General features: G+C 43.2%; 1 protein-coding gene across 4 annotated transcripts in view; it reads right to left on the bottom strand.

Annotated features, from left to right (window-relative positions):
- SDF4 (stromal cell derived factor 4) overlaps nucleotides 1-18,412 on the bottom strand; it is a 54,049-nt gene that overhangs the window by 20,142 nt on the left and 15,495 nt on the right. For all 4 annotated transcript variants that reach the window (XM_072608451.1, XM_072608448.1, XM_072608450.1 and 1 more), the window contains exon 3: nucleotides 4,038-4,174. In XM_072608451.1, coding sequence (XP_072464552.1) covers nucleotides 4,038-4,174 — 137 coding nt within the window. The remainder of the gene's footprint in view (nucleotides 1-4,037; nucleotides 4,175-18,412) is intronic.

An 18,412-nucleotide genomic window follows, 5' to 3' on the forward strand; every position in this document is an offset into this window, starting at 1 on the left:
AAGTATATAATTAATCTGATTTCTGTATTGACCATCTGGTGATGTCCATGTGCAGAATCACCTTTCAGTTGTTGAAGATGAGTTATCTTGACAAAACCCTATTATAGTCTCTGCCCTGCTACGCTTTTATACTCTAAGGCCAAACTTGCCTGTTATTTCAATTCTCTTTTAATCCTAATTCCTTTGACTTCTAGAATATCATAGTCCAAGCCCTTCGATCCCTTAGTGAAGAAGCTGCTAGATCTTGTGTTATCCCGACTGTATTTCCACAATACTCGAACTGTTTCTTTCTAGCTGCTTGCAATATTTTCTCCTTGACCCGGGAACTCTGGAATTTGGCTACAATATTCCTAGGAGTTTCTCTTTTAGGATCTCTTTCAGGAAGTGATCAGTGAATTCTTTCAATATTTATTTTACCCTCTAGTTCTAGAATATCAGGGCAATTTTCCTTGATAATTTCATGAAAGATGATGTCTAGGCTCTTTTTTGATCATGGCTTTCAGGTAGTCCCAAAATTTTTAAGTTGTCTCTCCTGGATCTATTTTCCAGGTCAGCTGTTTTTCCAATGAGATATTTCACATTGTCTTCTATTTTTCATTCTTTTGGTTTTGTTTTGTGATTTCTTGATTTCTCATAAAGTCATTAGCTTTCATCTGTTCCATTCTAATTTTAAAGAACTGTTTTTTTCAGTGAGCTTTTGGACCTCCTTTTCCATTTGGCTAATTCTGCTTTTTAAAGCATTCTTCTCCTCATTTGCTTTTTGGACCTCTTTTGCCATTTGAGTTAGTCTGTTTTTAAGGGTTATTTTCTTCAGTATTTTTTGGGGTCTCCTAAAGCAAGCTGTTATTCGCTTTTCATGATTTTCTTGCCTCGCTCTCATTTCTCTTCCCAGTTCTTCCTCCACTTCTCTTACTTGATTTTCAAAATCCTTTTTGAGCTCTTCCATGGCCTGAGACCATTGCATATTTATTCTGGAAGTTTTGGATGCAGGAGCCTTGACTTTGATGTCTTCCTGTGATGGTAAGCATTGTTCTTCATCATCTGAAAGGATGGGAGAAGATATCTGTTCACCAAGAAAGTAACCTTCTGTAGTCTTATTTTTTTCCCTTTTTTGGGCATTTTCCCAGCCAGTTACTTGACTTTTGAGTCCTTTGTCAAGAGGAAGGTATACTTGAGGGATCTGTAAGTTCTTGGTTCCTCCAAGGTGGCACAATCAAGGGAGAGGAGTTTATTCCTCTCCTGGTCTGTGCGCTGGTCTGGGAGCAACTAAAAACTTTTCTGCCCAGGATCTGAGAGTAGAATTCCCGCTCCACAACTGCCTCCAGCTCCACCACACCAGCACTCCTCCTCACCCCAAGACCACCGCTCAGAGCTGAGATCCAGATCAGCTGCTCAGTTCCCCCAGGGGCTTTAGGCAGAGGGCTCCAAAAATGGCTGCCTGCTGGAGGGGCTAGACCACATTCCCTTCTCACCCAGGTGAAAGAGCTTTCTCACTGACCTTTGAAGCTATCTTTGGAGTTTGTGGGTTGAGCAATCTGGAAACCACAGCCACTACCAGGGATTCCGCCCCCTGAGGCCTGTTTCTTGTCCTGTCCCTGCCCTGCTGCAGCCAAGGATGGGCTGTGTTCTGTTCCGCGCAAGGTGTGATAGACCTTTCCTGTCGGCCTTCTAGGTTGTCTTGGGATGGAAATCTCTTTCACTCTGTTGTTTTGTGGCTTCTGCTGCTCTAGAATTTGTTTAGAGTCATTTTTTACAAGTATTTTATGGGCTATGGGGGAGAGCTTTTACAGGCTCATCTTTCTACTCCGTCCTCTTGGCTCTGCACCTCCAATTATCTTTTGATTTCTTACTTTAGCATTCCAGTTCCCTAAGATGAATATAGAATCTTTGGTGTTATTTCTAGAAGATAGTATAGGTCTTCATAGAACTGATTAACTCTGGCCTCTTCAGCAACAGTGGTTGGAACATAGATTTGTAGAAATTTAATTTAGACTAACATATTACACAATATACTACAAAAAAACCACAAATGTGAAATACAAAAGATCACATGATTAAAAAAAACTGAAAGAGAATCAGATCAACTGTATGTCACAGCTGTGAATAAGGGAAAACTTCTTAACATGAGACAAAGGTGATCACAGAGGACAAAACAGATATTTTAAGTTGTATGACATAAAAAGTTTTCCACACCTCATGTCCAAAATATATAAATAACAAAAGAAATAAGACAAAGTCCCACCCCATCATTTTCTGGGCCCCAATGGATTAGTGGTCAAAAGACATAAACAACAGTCCCCAAAAAAACTGCAAACTATGAATAACCATAGAAAAGAGTGCTCCAAATAATTTAAGAGAAATAGAGAAATGCTGATCTTTCACCACGCACTCAACAAATTGGCAAAGATGACAAAAATACTCAGAGAGGAATATTCAAATGTTTCAGGAGCACTAAAAAGACAGGCACACTAATCTGCCATGAGTTGCAATGTAAATTGGTCCAGTCATTTTGGAAAATAATTAAGAATTATGCTTAAAAACAGTAACTAAAGTGCCCACAATCTCTTACCAAGATATGCCACTGCCAGACATATTCCCCAGAGTTCAGAGACAGAAGGTCCCACTTACACTAACATAGTCACAGCAACATTTTTGTGGTAGAACATTGGGAAGCCAAGTGACCAGGGACTGTGGCTTATGAGTGTAACACTATTATTGCCTTGTAAGAAATCATGAATGTGAAGCCTACAGAAACGTAGGAAGATCTGAACTTCTGCGACATGAAAAACCACAAAACCAGGTACATGATGACCACAAATGGGATCAAGAGAAAGAAACGACCAAAAAGATGGAAATGGAATGCTGGGAAGTAACAGCTAAGCTTGCCCCACAGAACTGACATGAGAAGACACTCCATCCTGACTTCTTGGCAAAGGGGAGGGACCATGGGTAGGGGACACTTCAAATAACGTCAGGTTTTTTTCATGAGATCAGTTAGTTTTTCTGAACCTTTTTTTCTCTTTTTATTCTTTGTTAAAAGGGATGGCTTTCTGGGAGAGTAGAGAATAGATACTTCAATAAATGTAAGTACTATAAAAACAAAATGATGAACAAAATTTATTTTAAAAAATAAAATGTTTTAAATTGTTAGCATCTATGTCCTTTATTGATTATTTTCTTCAGTTCTTTTCTTTCTTTGGATTTTCTTGCTATTTTTAAAATATAACTTCAGTCAATGTGTATAGTAAAAATCCCTTATTTAAAAAAAAAAACATTTAGAAGAACGCTTGCAGTAGAATCTATCAAATTTATTTTTTAAATATTTACTCTAAATGGTACCAAACAATATCAGGCCATTTCCTAGTTCATATTTTCAAACCAACTGTATTCAGACTTTTTAATATGACAGGTGGGAAATGACTCTGACAAGTATTTATTAAGTGCTTACTATGGACCTGGCATTGTGCTAGTTCTTCTTACAAGACCGAAATAGTCACATTCAGGACTTCGAGGAACAGAAACCAAGTCCCACACTTAGTCTGACCTGACCTAACAGATACCCTCATCACATTAGAAGGGTAAATACAAGCAGGCATGCCTGGTCCACTTCCCAGCCACCTCCTGGGTCCAGGACATTGTGCAGTTAAGGGAAAGGAAAGCATCCATCTAACAGATCTAGACCTCGCTAGTGGTCCGTGACTGAGCCAGGCTCTCCAGGGTCAGCAGGGGTGGCAATCTTCCTTAGAGTCTAAGGTCCCATGCATGGACATGCTTTCCCACTAGTCAGATCTCCGTGCAGGCCCAACGCCTTTTCAGGCACAAAGAGGATCACGCTAACTCATTTCTAGGAAAGCAAGCATCATTTGTCCTTTGCTTTACGTACTCCAGTATTGGGGGATTGGTTCTTTTGTCACGTTTTTGCTTTTTAAAATGTGTAGTTTGGCTTAGGAAGACTTTTGTGACCTCGCAGGAAGCATGAGGGCATTTATAAGGTGCAGTGGATACCAGGGTATAGGAAGGGGGCAGGAAGGGCCTACCGTCGCCATCAGGATCAACCGCCCTGAAGTGCATCTTGTTCTCTTTGACAGCTTCCTGAAAGTGCTCCTCTGTCTTCTCCATGATCCAACGCTGCATTTCTTTGGCACTGATCCTTCTGTCATTATTCACATCAACCCTGCAAAGACACACCAAAGCCAATGGAACTAGAGAAGAGACACTATGGTGTTATTAAAGGTAGTTGGCAAGAGAAAGGGCAATGCCATTGATACTTAGGAGGAAGCAGCTTCACAAATGCCCCGAGTTCAAGCCTCTCTTTTTACAGGTAAGGAAAGAGAGACCCCAGAAGGAAGGGCCATGCCCCAGATCACAGGGTAGTGATAAGGCCAGAAGGTGAATAAAGGTCTGATCACCCCACAACAGGGTCCTCCGTCTGAGCCAGGGCAGAACACCTGTTAGAAATGGCCTCTCCTCCACATAAATCATCCACATTTCTATATATTATGAACAAAGCCCAACAGCAAGAGATAGAAAGAGAAATCCCATTTAAAGCTATGGTGGACACTATAAAATATCTGGGAGTCTACCTGCCGAAACAAACCCAGGGACTATATGAACACAATTACAACACTTTTTGCACAAATAAAGTCAGATCTAAGCAATTGGGAAAACAAGGAATATAATAAAAATGACAATTCTAATTTACTTTACTCAGTGCCATATCAATCAAACTACCAGAAAATTATTTTCTAGAGCTAGAAAAAATATCAAAATTTATCCAGAAGAAAAAAGTTCCAAAATATCAAGAGAATTAGTGAAACGAAATGCTAGGGAAGGTGGCAGATCTATATTGTATTATAAAGCACCAATCGTCAAAACCACTTGGTACTGGCTAAGAAATAGAGGGGCAGATCAGTGGAATAGGTTAGGTACTCAAGATACAGTAGTCAATGAATATAACAATCTACTGTTTGATAAACCCAAGGACCCCAGTTTTTGGGATAAGAACTCACTTATTCGACAAAAATTGCTGGGAAAACTGGAGTGGCGTAACCGGGCATAGATCAATGCCTGACACCGTACAAAAGAATAAAGTCCAAATGGGTACATAATCTAAGTATAAAGGCCAATATTATAAACAAATTAGGGGAGCAAGGAATAGTGTATGGAGAATGGAGAAATTTTTAACCAAACAAGAGATAGAGAACATTATGAAGTGCAAAATGGATAATTTTGATTACATGAAATTGAAAAGTTTTTGCACAAACAAAGCCAATGCAACCAAGATTAGGAGGGAAGCAGAAAACTGGGAAAGAATTTTTACAACTACTGTCTGTGATAAAGGCCTCATTTCTAAAATATATACAGAAATGAGTCAAATTTACAAGACTACAAGTCATTCCCCAATTGATAAATGGTCAAAGGATACGAACAGGCAGTTTTCAGAGAAAGAAATTAAAGATATCTATAGTCATATAAGAAAATGCTCTAAATCATTACTGATAGAGATGCAAATCAAAACAATTCTGAGGCACCACATCACACCTATCAGATTGGCTAACATGACAAAAGAAGATGATAAATGTTGGAGAAGATATGAGAGAGATGGAACACTAATTCATTGCTGGTGGAAGTGTGAGCTGATCCAACCATTCTGGACAGCAATTTGGAACTATGCCCAAAGAGCTATAAAAATGTGCATATCCATTGACCCAGTAATATCACTTCTAGGGCTGTAACCCAAAGAGATCATAAAAATAGGAAAAGACACCACGTACAAAAATATTTATAGCAGCTCTTTTTGTGGGAGCTAAGAACTAGAAAGAAGGAATGCCCATCAATTGGGGAATGGCTAAACAAATTGCGGTATATGAATGCAATGGAATACTCTTATGCTATAAGAAATGATGAACAGGAAGACTTCAGAAAAATCTGGAAAGACTTATACGAATTGATGCTGAGTGAAAGGAGCAGAACCAGGAGAACATTATACACAGTAACAGCCACAGTGTGCAACGACTGTTTCTGATAGACTTAGCCCTTCACAGCAATGCAAGGACCTAAAACATTCCCAAAGGACTCTTGAGGCAAAATGTCATCCACATCCAGAGAAAGAATTATGGAATCAGAATGCAGAATGAAGCAGACTATTTTCTCTTGTGTTATGTTTTGTTTCAGTTTAGTCTTTCTCATGGTTTCTCCTATTCATTTTAATTCTTCTAAACAACATGACTAATGTGAAAATGTGTTTAATAAGAATGTATGTGTAGAACCCATATAATATTACAAGCCATCTCAGGGAATGAGGAGAAAGGAAGGGGGAGAAAATTAAAGACTTATGGAAGTGAATGCTGAAAACTGAAAACAAATAAATTAATTTTAAGAAAAAATGCCACCTGCTTCCTTGCCCTTTATTTTAAACCTAAACCCTGGGGATGACTAGGCGGTGATGATGATGATGATGACTTGCCTCCCCCTCTAGGATCTAGGCCCCTAGGGGCAGGGTCTGGTGACACTGTTCTATTCACACATGTGTCTACACCACTCACACAAAAAGACAGAGATAGAAGTAAAGCAAATGAAAGCCAAGGGCCCCATGAAGTTCAGAGCACCAGAGAAATGCCCAGCACCATTACTGATATTATGAGGAGCTGAGAAACCAGGATTACCAAGACCCAAGTGCTGATTCCCTGGGAAGCCAGGACATACTCCTCCCTCTCACCCTCTTCTCTGCCCTCAAAGTGACCTCTAGGCCCTCACCCCCTATCTTGGTACACAGAGGGCTTTGCCAAGTCCTACCTAGGTCTAGCTCTGAGGCTTCTCTTAATGCAGTCTACAATGGTATTTATTAGATTTTGTGGTTACTAGATTGCAACTCTGATTCATACTAAGGCTGAAGTCCATGAAGACTACCAGGATCTTTTTTGGACAAACTGCTACCTAACACCTAACATCTCTCCAGCTTGATATTCATCAACCTGATTTTTTTGAATTTTACCTGTACTCTTATTAACTGTTTCAATCTTTCAGCCTGCTGAGGTAGTTTTGGATCATGACCACCATTCAATGTGTCAGCTACACCTCTCACTTAATGTCATGTGAAAGATGGAAAATCATACCTTCTGTGCTCTGCTTCTAGTCCTTGAGGAAGATGGTGAACAGCAGAGATTCAAGAGAAGACCCCTGGAGCCCTCTACTGGAGACCTTCCAATCTGATAAGAATCCCTTAATGAGTGTTCTTTAGGGCTGGCTAGAAGCAAATGAATGAAAAAGCTTCGACCTAAAGTATGCTAAGGGCAGCAGGTACAAATACAAAAGCGTAAGCCCTGGCTTACAGTCTAACAGAGGCATTCTATACACATGAGTACAATGGTCTGGGAGGCTGTTTTGTTTAGGAAAGTAAGGGTGGTGAGCAGAGTCAGGGCAGAAAAGTTCATCAATTAACCCAAATGATCCAAACAATAAACAATCAATTAGCAGGCATTTAGTAGGCAATGTGCTTACCAGCCTCATGCCTCAGTTTCCTCAGCTGTAAAAAGAAGACTTGACTAGATAGCCTCCAGGGCAGTGATGCAGTGATCTGCCTAGCAAGGTGCCAAGCCCAGAAGATACAAATATTCAAGAGGAAATAGTCCTTCCTTATCAAGAGGTCCAGATCCCAGAGGTAGAGATAAGACCATACTTCAGTAGATACAGAATAAAACTAACACAAGCTACTGTGGTTTGGGAGAGGGCAGAAGCCAGAGGAAGGGAAAGAGTGATGCTGCAACAATGCCTTCAAAGGACTCTAAGGATTCTAAGTAGCAGCGGGGAGAAGAGAGCACGTCCCACATGTAGGACGTGAGGTGACAGGAGAGGAGGGTCAGGTCAGACATGGAGGGAAGACCAATCACACTGTACCTAACACACCCAAGAACTGTTGAAGAAATGCGTGCTGACTGACCAACTGAAAAGAGCCCAGGAGGAGAAAGATGGAGGGAGTAGCCTCAGATGTATCTGGGATGTCTGGAAGAAGCTATGACAATGAAGAAATCGCTCAGATCTTCAGCAGGGATGCTCACTTGAATGATGAGGGTGCTGAGGGAGAGGGCAATGGCCGAGGAAAGACCACTTTCTCAGTGAGTCTGGGAGGGGGAAGGGCAGAGGCAAGTCTTTTGAGGGCTGGGGAGATGGCATGTTTGAAGGCAATAGGAGAGGAACTCCTCCAAAGACAGAGGTTGAAGATGGGACAGAATAAGAGATGGGTTGGGAAAAGCTGCTGGAGAAGAGGGGAGGGCACTGGAGAAGGGCATGTGCAAAGAGGCTGGCCATGGCCAGAGAGGGGCCACCTTGCATCAGGTCATCACAAACAGCGGGACAAAGCTTGAGGAGAGACAGTCTGAAAGGCTTCTGGGGGCTAAGGAAGCACCAGAAGGCCTGCCCACCTTGCTGTTGACTGGGCCCTGCCCACCCAGGACAACAGGGTTCTAGGGCCCCAGTAAGCCTGGCTGCGGCTTCTCTAAATACTACCTATCCCAGCAACACTTATGTGATTTCAAAATAAGGATTTTAGCCTTCACTTAACAAATAACAAATAAAATAGATATTTCCATATACACGGTAGAACTGAAAATGACTTGTAACATTTGGACTGTGGCTCTCTCAATGCAGAGCCAGCTTTTCCTTTTAAGTGCATAATACATTTAACCTGTAGCTTTCAAAGCCTACCGTCCGTTCTACTCTGTGTTTAAAAAAGGAAAAAAAAGCAGCCTTGGTGGCTCTCCTTTGCTTAATACTACCCTATCCCCTCCCTCACCCTCCTCACCCCTCTCTTACTGGAAAAAGAAGAAAGAAGCAAAGCCCTTGTAATAAATACAAGTTGTCATCTTGGCTGGGTCTGATTCTGTGTCTGGAGTCCTCTGACTTACCTAAAGGTGAGCAGCAGCAGCAGCTACTGTGGCTCAGAGTGCAAAATGCTGCTCAAACAACATTCCAAAGAGGGGCTTTGAGGAAAGGCGCTAAAAGGAGTGTGTTGGGGCTGGGAATAAAAGGAAGGCACCCGTCCACTCAAAATGCTGACTCCAGTCAGCCAGATGGAAGGGACAGCAGACTGGCAAGCTCTTTTGCTCTTTCCCAGATTTAACGATGGTTCAAGTACTGGAAATCAAGGAGCTTGGGGAGATAGAAAGATGGGGAGATAAGTGAGCCTGGCTGAAGCCTGCCGAGATGGGTATGCAAGGTGAGAACTGCATGACAGTCTGTTAAATGCTCTGTTCAAAGTGAGGCGAACTATATAGATAGCATCCTACTGACCTACCAATCTAGGAACCTGGGCAGAAAAGGAAACATGGTTAGTGTGACAGGACCTATTCGTGATCCAGCCATGCTGACCAACAATTGATCGCTTCTCCAGATTTCTAACTGTTCCTTTAATAATATACAGTCTAGATAGAATGTGGCCAGGAATCAAAGTCAAATTCAATGGCCTTCACTTTGCAAATACCCTGCTCCTCCCTTATTTGAAAATCAGCAGTCTTTGTTCTCCAGTGTTGCGGCATATCTCCCCACATATGGCAATGATCTCAGCACCCACAGGATGCCATTCATTTAGGCCTCTTCAGCACAGCTTAAAAGGAGGGTCAACTCTCTTTTAGCTAGGTCTGTTCTGTAGAGGATTACACCTAACTGGGTAAGATGATAAAAATGGAGTTTCTGAGTAAATAAAACCAGAGCACCGAAGCCTGGAGCTGCAGTGTTTTCATGAAGGTAAAGTCAACTTTTGATGCTAACACTACTAGAGCAAGTCAGAACTAATTCTAAAACCTTAACTGTTTTTTCTATTGTCAAATAATGGCAGAAAGTGAGGGGATTTCTTTAGCAACGTCTCTGGTTCCTTTCTAAAAGTCACATTACCCCTAAAAAATTCCAAGGCCAACCACACATGACTGTAACGAATAAAGTTAAAATGTCAGCAGACAATAGATCAGGCTTGTCCTTAGATGGGGAGAGTCACATCTATAGCCAGTCTTCTCTTTTTCTCAAATTGTATTAGCCTGCCTCTGTTTTTAATGTCAGCACACATGTACGCACACACACACACACAGCTGTAAGTTATTACAGTGTAAAACTACCTTCATAGCACTGACAGGGAACCACTTGGAATTTACTAGATAATGCTTTTTTCCATAAAACTGCATTCTTCTTCCCATTTTAATCCTGATTATGGCATTAGAGGAATTAAAAAAAGGAAAAGGGGAGTGGACCTGTGATTTCACTGGGTTAGTATTGTACTGGCAAAGTGGATTGGGCACTGGGCCTGGACTCAGGAGATCTGAGTTCAAATCCAGACTGAGCTACTTCCTATATGCATTCCCCTGGGCAAGTCACTTAACCTGTCAGTCGTGGCTTTCTCATTTGTAAAATGGGGATAACAGCAGCCCCCACCTCTCAGGGTTTTGTGAGGACCAAATGAGATGACAAATGGAAAGCCCAGCTAGGTAAAATGCTAGTTATTATTATAAGGAAGCCCCTAGCAATGCAGGCTGGCACTTCTCAGTTTCTATATTCTTGAGAGCGATCCTAGTGGTCTAAGTGATTTGTCCTTGTCACATACCAAAGAAGGAACTTGAACCTAGGTGATTCTGCCTTCAAGCTGGCCCTCTGGCCACAATGCTGTGCTCACTCTCAATGAGAAGACATTCAGTGAATGGTTTTAAAGTAAATTCCATATTTAACCGCAATAGAACAAGAGTCTCCTTAGTAATTTAAGGCAACAGAGAAACAGCAGCAAGCAATGTTCACATCCTCCTCCTAACTTACCAACCCCACTCAACCACAACTGTGGACACAGGCTGAACTCAGTATCACTGTAAAGCTTTCTCAGGTTAGTTTTGCAGTGGTGTGCCACAGAGAGAGGAGTCCTGGGAAGGCTGTGAAGCCTTGCCTGGTCTCTCTGGTCAGCGAGGGCAGGGGGGGCAGCCGTGGGCTAGTTTCTGACAAGGGAGTTTGCAGGGGAGGACAATGGGCATGTTATACTAGGGACCCAACTCACTTGGATTTTATGAGAAGTCTCAATCTGAATTTTGAATATTCTGTCATTTTGAGCTCTGCTAATGACCAGACAAACCCCGCTAACAGGGATCTACTTGGCTTCTGAAGGCAAAGGTCAAAAACTCATAGAATTAACATAAATTCCCTCAGAGAGAAGTTCCAAGGGACTGTTTTGAATATGACAATTAAGGATTAAAGGATTCCAAGTGGACCTCATTCCTTCATTCATCAATTAGGGGTTGTATTTTTTTATCTACACTGAAAAATAAAATTGTTCTCCCAGGCCTCTTTCCAGTTGCAATGTTTAGGAAATATACAAAGTTGTTCTAGCAAAAGTCAAGGTACAGACTAAACGTTTAAAAGGGTAACCAAGTGGCACAGTGGACAGCGCCAACCCTAGAGTCAGGAGGACCAGGGTTCAAATCAAGCCTCAGACACTCACTAGCTGTGTGACCCTGGGCAAGTCACTTCACCTTGTTTGCCTCAGTTTCCTCATCTGTCAAAATGAGCTGGAGAAGGAAATGGCAAATCACTCCAGGAACTTTGCCAAGAAAACCCAAGAAGGGATCGTGAAGAGTAGGATATGACTGAAACTGAACAACAAACTTTTAAAAACAGACTATTAGAAAAATACAGTATAAGTCAAATTTTGAAGACTTCACCTCAGTTTCTTTTACCACAAATTAAAGGACATTTCAAATATGCCATTAAACATCTAGCCAAGTACCTGGAGTCAGGACATTTTGCTCCCATCGCTGTGAGGGTTGTTATAGCTCTAGAGTCATGGTTACACTGACAGATTCAAGGAGAGAATTCACATACACATGGTCACCAAGAAACAATCACAACCTGACCATGTGAAGCAAGAGCCCACCACGATTTACATCCATTGTGCCCCTGCTCTCTGGGCTAACCAGAACCAACCAGACCCGCTCTCTGCCCCACCTACTGAAAACAAAAAAACACATTCTTGGATTGTCTGTGTGAAGGAGGAGGGATCAAAGGAAAGGGATGTTCTGGACAAGATTTTCACCAACAGAAAAGACCTGGTGCCTAAAACGGAAAGCAGGGCCCCTAGTGGGGATCAACCAGTAAGCTTCTGTTAGACCCAGGACACAAACACCAAATGAAACACAGTCCGCCTTACAGGAACTGACAGCCTTCTGGAGGGTGATCCTGTGGCTGCTCCCATTTCAGAATTCACAGGGAGGAGGCATGGGTGGATACCCACTCCAGATTTGAGGAGACTCTATTTCAGAGCATTATACACAAGTAGAGAAGCCCAAGGCCTACAATTCTCCACATCAGCTAAGGAAAGACATAGCTAGAGTGTGTCACAGCACACAGAGTACAGGACCTCAAGGTGGGGAGATATGGGAGTTCAAATCCAGCCACAAACACTTCTTAGCTGTGTGACCTTGGACAGGTCACTTAACCCTTGTCTGCCTCAGTTTCCTCAACTGTAAAAAGGGGATCTTAATGGCACCTACCTCCCAGAGTCATTATGAGGATCAAATGAGATGATAATTGGGAAGTGCTTGGCACAGGCTCTGCACAAGTATGTCATAAATGCTTATCCCCTACCCCACTTTAAGACACAGATTCTGGAGACACAGATAGAGATAATTCCATTAGGGAGAAAAAGGAGGAAGCTGTCTAAAGAAAGAAATACGGACTCAGAGAGAATGTGTGACCAATTCTGATTTTATACACAGGAGATGGAGGCCAAGGACAGACTGAAAGAATAAACGTTAAGAGTGGTAAGGCTCAAAACGAACAAAACCTGGCCATCAGTGCTGAGGGCGTCTTTCTATTTTTAAACCATTTCCACTGCTAGGTTTTGTTTTTACTGCACCATGTTTCCTAATGTATTCCAGGCCTCTCTCCTTCTCAGGGAATTATCACTTGTAAATTAAAAAGGGGGAAATTTAATTTAAGAATACTAAGTAAAACCAACAAAGTCTGCTATTATACAGCGTTCCACACCCATAGTCCTCTTTCTATGAGAAAGGAAGGGAGGTGCCTTTTGTTCTCCTCCTTGGGATCAAGCTTGGTCACTCTATGCACAGCATTCAGTTCTGATTATTCAACATATTTACCATTTCTTACAGTGCAGTAACAGGTCATTGCATTTATGGATCAGAATTTGTTTCATCTATTCCCTAATCAGTGGGTGTCTACTTGGTCCCAGTTCTTTGCTACTAAAAACCACTGTTATAAATATTTTGGCATATACATTATAAACTTACAATATAAATGCTGTTGTAAATATTGACATATATATATTTACCGCCCACGTCTTTTTCTCACAATGCCTAGCAGAGGAAAGTCTGGACCAAAAGGCATGGACATTTTAACCACTTTCTGTCTGGACCCTCTTCCCTTTTCCCTCCATACTTCACTTGGGAATCTCATCAGCTCCCACGGATTTAATGTCTCTGTGCTGATGATTCTCACATCTACTTCCCTGCCCCAGTCTCTCTGCTGACCTCCGATCTCACATCTCCAAATGCCTTTCAGACTACTTCCCTGCCCCAGTCTCTCTGCTGACCTCCGATCTCACATCTCCAAATGCCTTTCAGACATCTCAATCTGGAGGTCCAACAGACATCTTAAAACTCATTATGTCCAAAAGAGAACTCATTCTTTTCCCCCAAACCCTCCCCTCTCCTGCCTTCCCTCTTACTGGAGAGGGCAGCACCCTCCCCACCCCCTGTCCCCCAAGACTGATCCTGGACTCCTCACTATCTCTCACTTCCCACTTCCAAGCTGTGCAAGGCCAGGTGATATCTCTGCAGCATCTCTCTCATCTGCCCCCTTCTTTCCTCTGACACTGCTCCCCCAGCCCAGACCCCCATCAACTCATACCTGGATTACTGCCTCCAGAACCAGATACAAAATGCTCACAGGGCACTGAAAGCCCTTTGTCACCTGCCCCCTCCTACTTTTCCAAACTTTTTACACACCCTCCCACCCCCCACCCCTATCACGTACTCTTCTATCCAGTTGCACTGGCCTCCTGGCTCTTCCATGAATCAGATCCTCTACAGCTCCCAACTCTGGACAGTCTGTCCCCCACGCCAGGAATATTCATCCTCATTTCTGCTCTCTACCTTCCCTGGTTTCCTTCAAGTCTCAACTAAAATCCCATCTTTTACTGGAAGCCTTCCCCAACCCCTATTAATTCCAGTGCCTTCTCTCAGTTGTTCCAGCTACAGCTTGTTTGGACAAAGTTGTTTACGTTTAAATGACTGTGATTTAAGAACAAAAAGCTTCAACAAAACTAAGTTTCCCCCCCAAAGTTGGAGACAAAGCAGAGCCACTCTCAGATTCCACTCATTTTCTCTGCCAAGAACACTACTCTTTGTACTGTGAAAGACAGAACAAACAGGGAGCTGAAAGCTTGGAGTCAGAGAGAACACAGCACTGCCTTTAAAGGCTTCAGGTCCCCAAGTGTGGACAACTCTCTTGAGGCATGACAAGAGCTGGCAGGTGCAGCGGCTGAGTCACAAAAGCCAACGGCCCGAATCTCAAAACAGCTAAGCAGGACCTACAGCGCCAGCTGATGAATGCGACAGATGGCTGGCTCCCTCACATTGCTGGACGACCAGTTTGAGAACACTGGGAAGGAGAGTGGGGATCATAATCCCCAGTATGGCTCCATCCAGAACAGCTGACAACAGAAACAGTATGGGAGGCAAAATGGGCGCCCATCAATGGGCATATGGCTAAAGAGAGGGTCCTCTCAACCAAGAAGGTGCTTTAGGAAATGACTTTAAAAGCAGGAAGCACCAAGAAAGCAGGATTTTAAAAATAATACGGCATAGCAGACTAGTTAATTTCTTTTTATGAGAGGGCTATTTGATCCTGTGAAGATCAGGAGGTTATCACAGCCATGATCGGCCACGATTTCATCAAATGCTGGACCATCCATCATCAAAAGGCCAAGGCAGAGACAGAGCAATGTGAATCCAGAGAGAAATGGCTGAGTGACTGGAGCCTCAGAGGAGGAGTCGATGATTTGACGGCCATCGGATAGCAAGTCTCCTGGGCGGCGTCCCAACAACCTTTCCCTGGTTCTGTGCTAGTCAATATTATCATCAGTGACTCAGGAGAAGACCCTGGTGGGAGATTTATCAAATCTACAGATGGCAACCGGAGTGACAAACATGAGCCAAGCTAGAACTGTGGGCTAGAGCTGGGGAGACTAAACTTAATAGAGAAAAATCAAATACCCAATAGGAGATTTTTAAAAATAAGCTTTTAGAGGACAAGGTGGTTATGGTTAGACAGACACTCCTTTGTGATGGGTGGGATGGGCTGTAATCTGGCCAGGAGCTTTGGGGCCCATGGAGGGGGGAAAGCCCAAGATACGATGCTCTACCTCCCTCCCCTCAGCAGACTACATGCATGTGGAGGGTGGGACTCAGTGATGGGTGAAGGAAGAGCCCAAGGAGCAAGGGAGAGACACCAGGGACCAGATGAGGAGGACTCTGCATTTGTCTGAAGGGCAATCACATGGAAAAGGGACCCATCTGTCTAGTCTAGCAGCAACTTCTATCATCAGTACAAAGAAAACTTCTCAACAAAGTAAACGGAACTTCCTGAAGTTCTCCCTCACAATAAATCACGTTTCTATAGTATTTTAAGGTTTTTTTCTCAGTCAAGAAGCACGTATTAAGCAGCTGTGCCGGGCACAGGCCAAGTGCTAGAAATGCAAACACAGAGCAAGAGGGTCCCTGCCCTGGAGGAGTAAGCATTCTACATAAAAGGGGGCTGCAGTGCACAGAGCCCCAGGCCTTACAGCTGGGTGACCCTGGGCCAATCACTTTAGCTCTGTGGGGATAGTAAAGCACCTGCCCCCCAGGGTGGTTGTGAGGATTCCACAAGAGTGTTTAGCATAGAACCTGGCACCTGATAAGTACTATAAAAATGTTATCGATGATGACAATGATGATGGTGGTGGTGGTGGTAGTGGGTACCTGAAGTAGTGAGAAAGCACAGTCTTGAGAGGAAAGAGTTAAAGGACCCAAAATGCACAGAACTTGTTACAGTAGTTCTTTCTGTGGTGGCAAAGAACTGCAAACTAGGAAGGTGTTTATCTACTGAACAAATTATGGTATGTGAATTTACTCAAAGACAGTGGCCATAAGAAATGGTGAACGAGATGGCCTCAGAGAAACCTGGGAAGACTTGTATGAACTGACAAAGGGTGACATACAATCCACATGACTACAACGTAAAGACAGACCCAAAAGGCCCAAGAACTCTGATCCACCAGCGAACCTCAGGTCCAGAGGACTGATGTTGAAGCTCACCACCAACGTCCAGGTAGAAGTCTGCCCTGCCTGATCATGTATCATGTGGTACAAACTAGAAGTCTCCAAGTGAAGACTGCAGGATCACTCACTGGGGATTTGCAGAGGAGATTCTAAATCACAAATGGGTTAGGCTGGCATCTGTCCATCTCTACTTATACCACTAGAGATGGATAATGAGGCCAAGGGAATTGCTGAGCCAGTAAGAATCAAATGAAATTCTTGGATGGAACAGAAATTGACTCCAAAGCAAACACAGGATGGACCAGAAGTGTTGCCGTCCCATGTAAAATCCAACAAGCACCTAGTAGTCGTAGGGGCCAATCGTTCTTGACAGAAAAGGGGGCTCTGCCTGCTGAAGTGTGGGAATCTATCTGCAACAAAGGAACATTTCCGTAAGATGAAGAGAGGGTGACGAGAACTACCTATCCTTCCGAGAACCACCTTCCTTTGCTCTTCTCAGAAACCACACCATGAGAGTTCTCCCTTACTAAGGGAGATGAGAAGGTCATAGCATTAAACTCACACAGTCAGTCATCAAGTCTGTTCCTGAAAAAGAAGTGAAAAAAAGGTCCCCTCCCTCCAGGGTCGAGGAGAAGAGAAGGGGCACCAAACACTGCATTTACACTGTCACACTCAACTGCTGTGCTGGTCAGTTTTACTGGACTGGGTTTCTTTTTTTCCCCTCTTTTAAAAATTATTTGTTAGAAGAGATAGTTCCCAGGGTAGGAGTAAGGAGGATAGTCAGAAATAACAGGTGACAAATAACAATTTCAAAAAATTTCTCCAGCTCAAATGCCCAGCTTCTCCTTCCCCACTCTACTTGGCTGGTACACATTCCAACAAAAAAAACAATAAAAGTCCTTGGCTCCTCTGAGTGGAAGCCAGGTCCTTCTGTGGAAAATGCCTCTGCATTTCCTCCAAGGCCAAGCCCCACCATTTAAAGATTAAAAATCGCAAAAGCTGTTGGCTTGAAATGCTAAGGGGAAAACACTGCCACCTTGTGGCCAATGTGCACTGAACAGTTACATAGTCCATGTCAAACTAAGGGGACATGCACCAAATGCTAGGGGATGAAAAGATGACAGACAATTGTCCAAGACATGGCAACGGCCACCCCAAGTCAGGGGACAGAGGCCCTCTGACCTGGCCTTGCCTGCACATGACCTGAGAGGGTAATATGATTTAGGCTGGCAGCTGTAAAAGCAGAGCAGAGCTTCCCATTTTAGGGGGTAATGGTACATTGAAGTAGATTAATTTTTTCTTCAAGAAAAACATCCAATGCACCTCAATTTCCAGAGAAGGTTATTTACCGAAAATGAATTTCAAAGTAATTTCAAGCTCTGTTCCCAAGTCGCTAGGCTGTGACTGGCTACACCAGTGAGACCAAGAGCCCAAAGAGATCAAGAAAGGGGACAAGGGCCATGTGGACCCACCCTCTCCAGGTGCTCTCTTGCCTCGGACAGAGGAGTAAAGCGAGCACCAAAGCCAGGGTGAGGGAGCGCTGCTGCCCCTGCCCCATGTGCTGAGGATGAGCTGAGACAGAGACCTCTGAAGAAGCCTCTTCCAAGTAACCCACTCCAGCTGTAGCACCAAAGCCAGCCCATGTTGGGATCTGTATCGGCAGAGGTGCTAGGCTTGTAGTACAGAATTTCTGAGTTCAAAGGTAACCACAGACACTTCCTAGCTGCGTGATCCTGGACAAGTCACTCCACCCTGTTTGCCTCAGTTTGCTCATCTGTAAAATGAGCTGGAAAAGGAAATGGTAAAGCACTCCAGTATCTCTGTCAAGAAAACTCTAAATGGGGTCACAAAGAGCCAAACACAACTGGAACAACTCAACGAAAGAAACACAGAGTCACTGGCATTTACTGACTAGGAGAGAGGGACCCATGGAAGAAAGAATTAGAAAGCTGCATACAAGAAGTATGAAACTGAGAAATAATCACTCAGAAAATCAGAGTAGTTCAAACAGAAGCAATAATTTCATGAAGCAACAAGAGATATTAAAACAAAATCAAAACCCGAGAGGGAAAACAGAAGAAAACATCACAGCAATAACAACTGAC

The sequence above is a fragment of the Notamacropus eugenii genome, chromosome 5, assembly GCF_028372415.1.
Source record: "Notamacropus eugenii isolate mMacEug1 chromosome 5, mMacEug1.pri_v2, whole genome shotgun sequence".
In the NCBI taxonomy this organism is placed as follows: Eukaryota; Metazoa; Chordata; class Mammalia; order Diprotodontia; family Macropodidae; genus Notamacropus; species Notamacropus eugenii.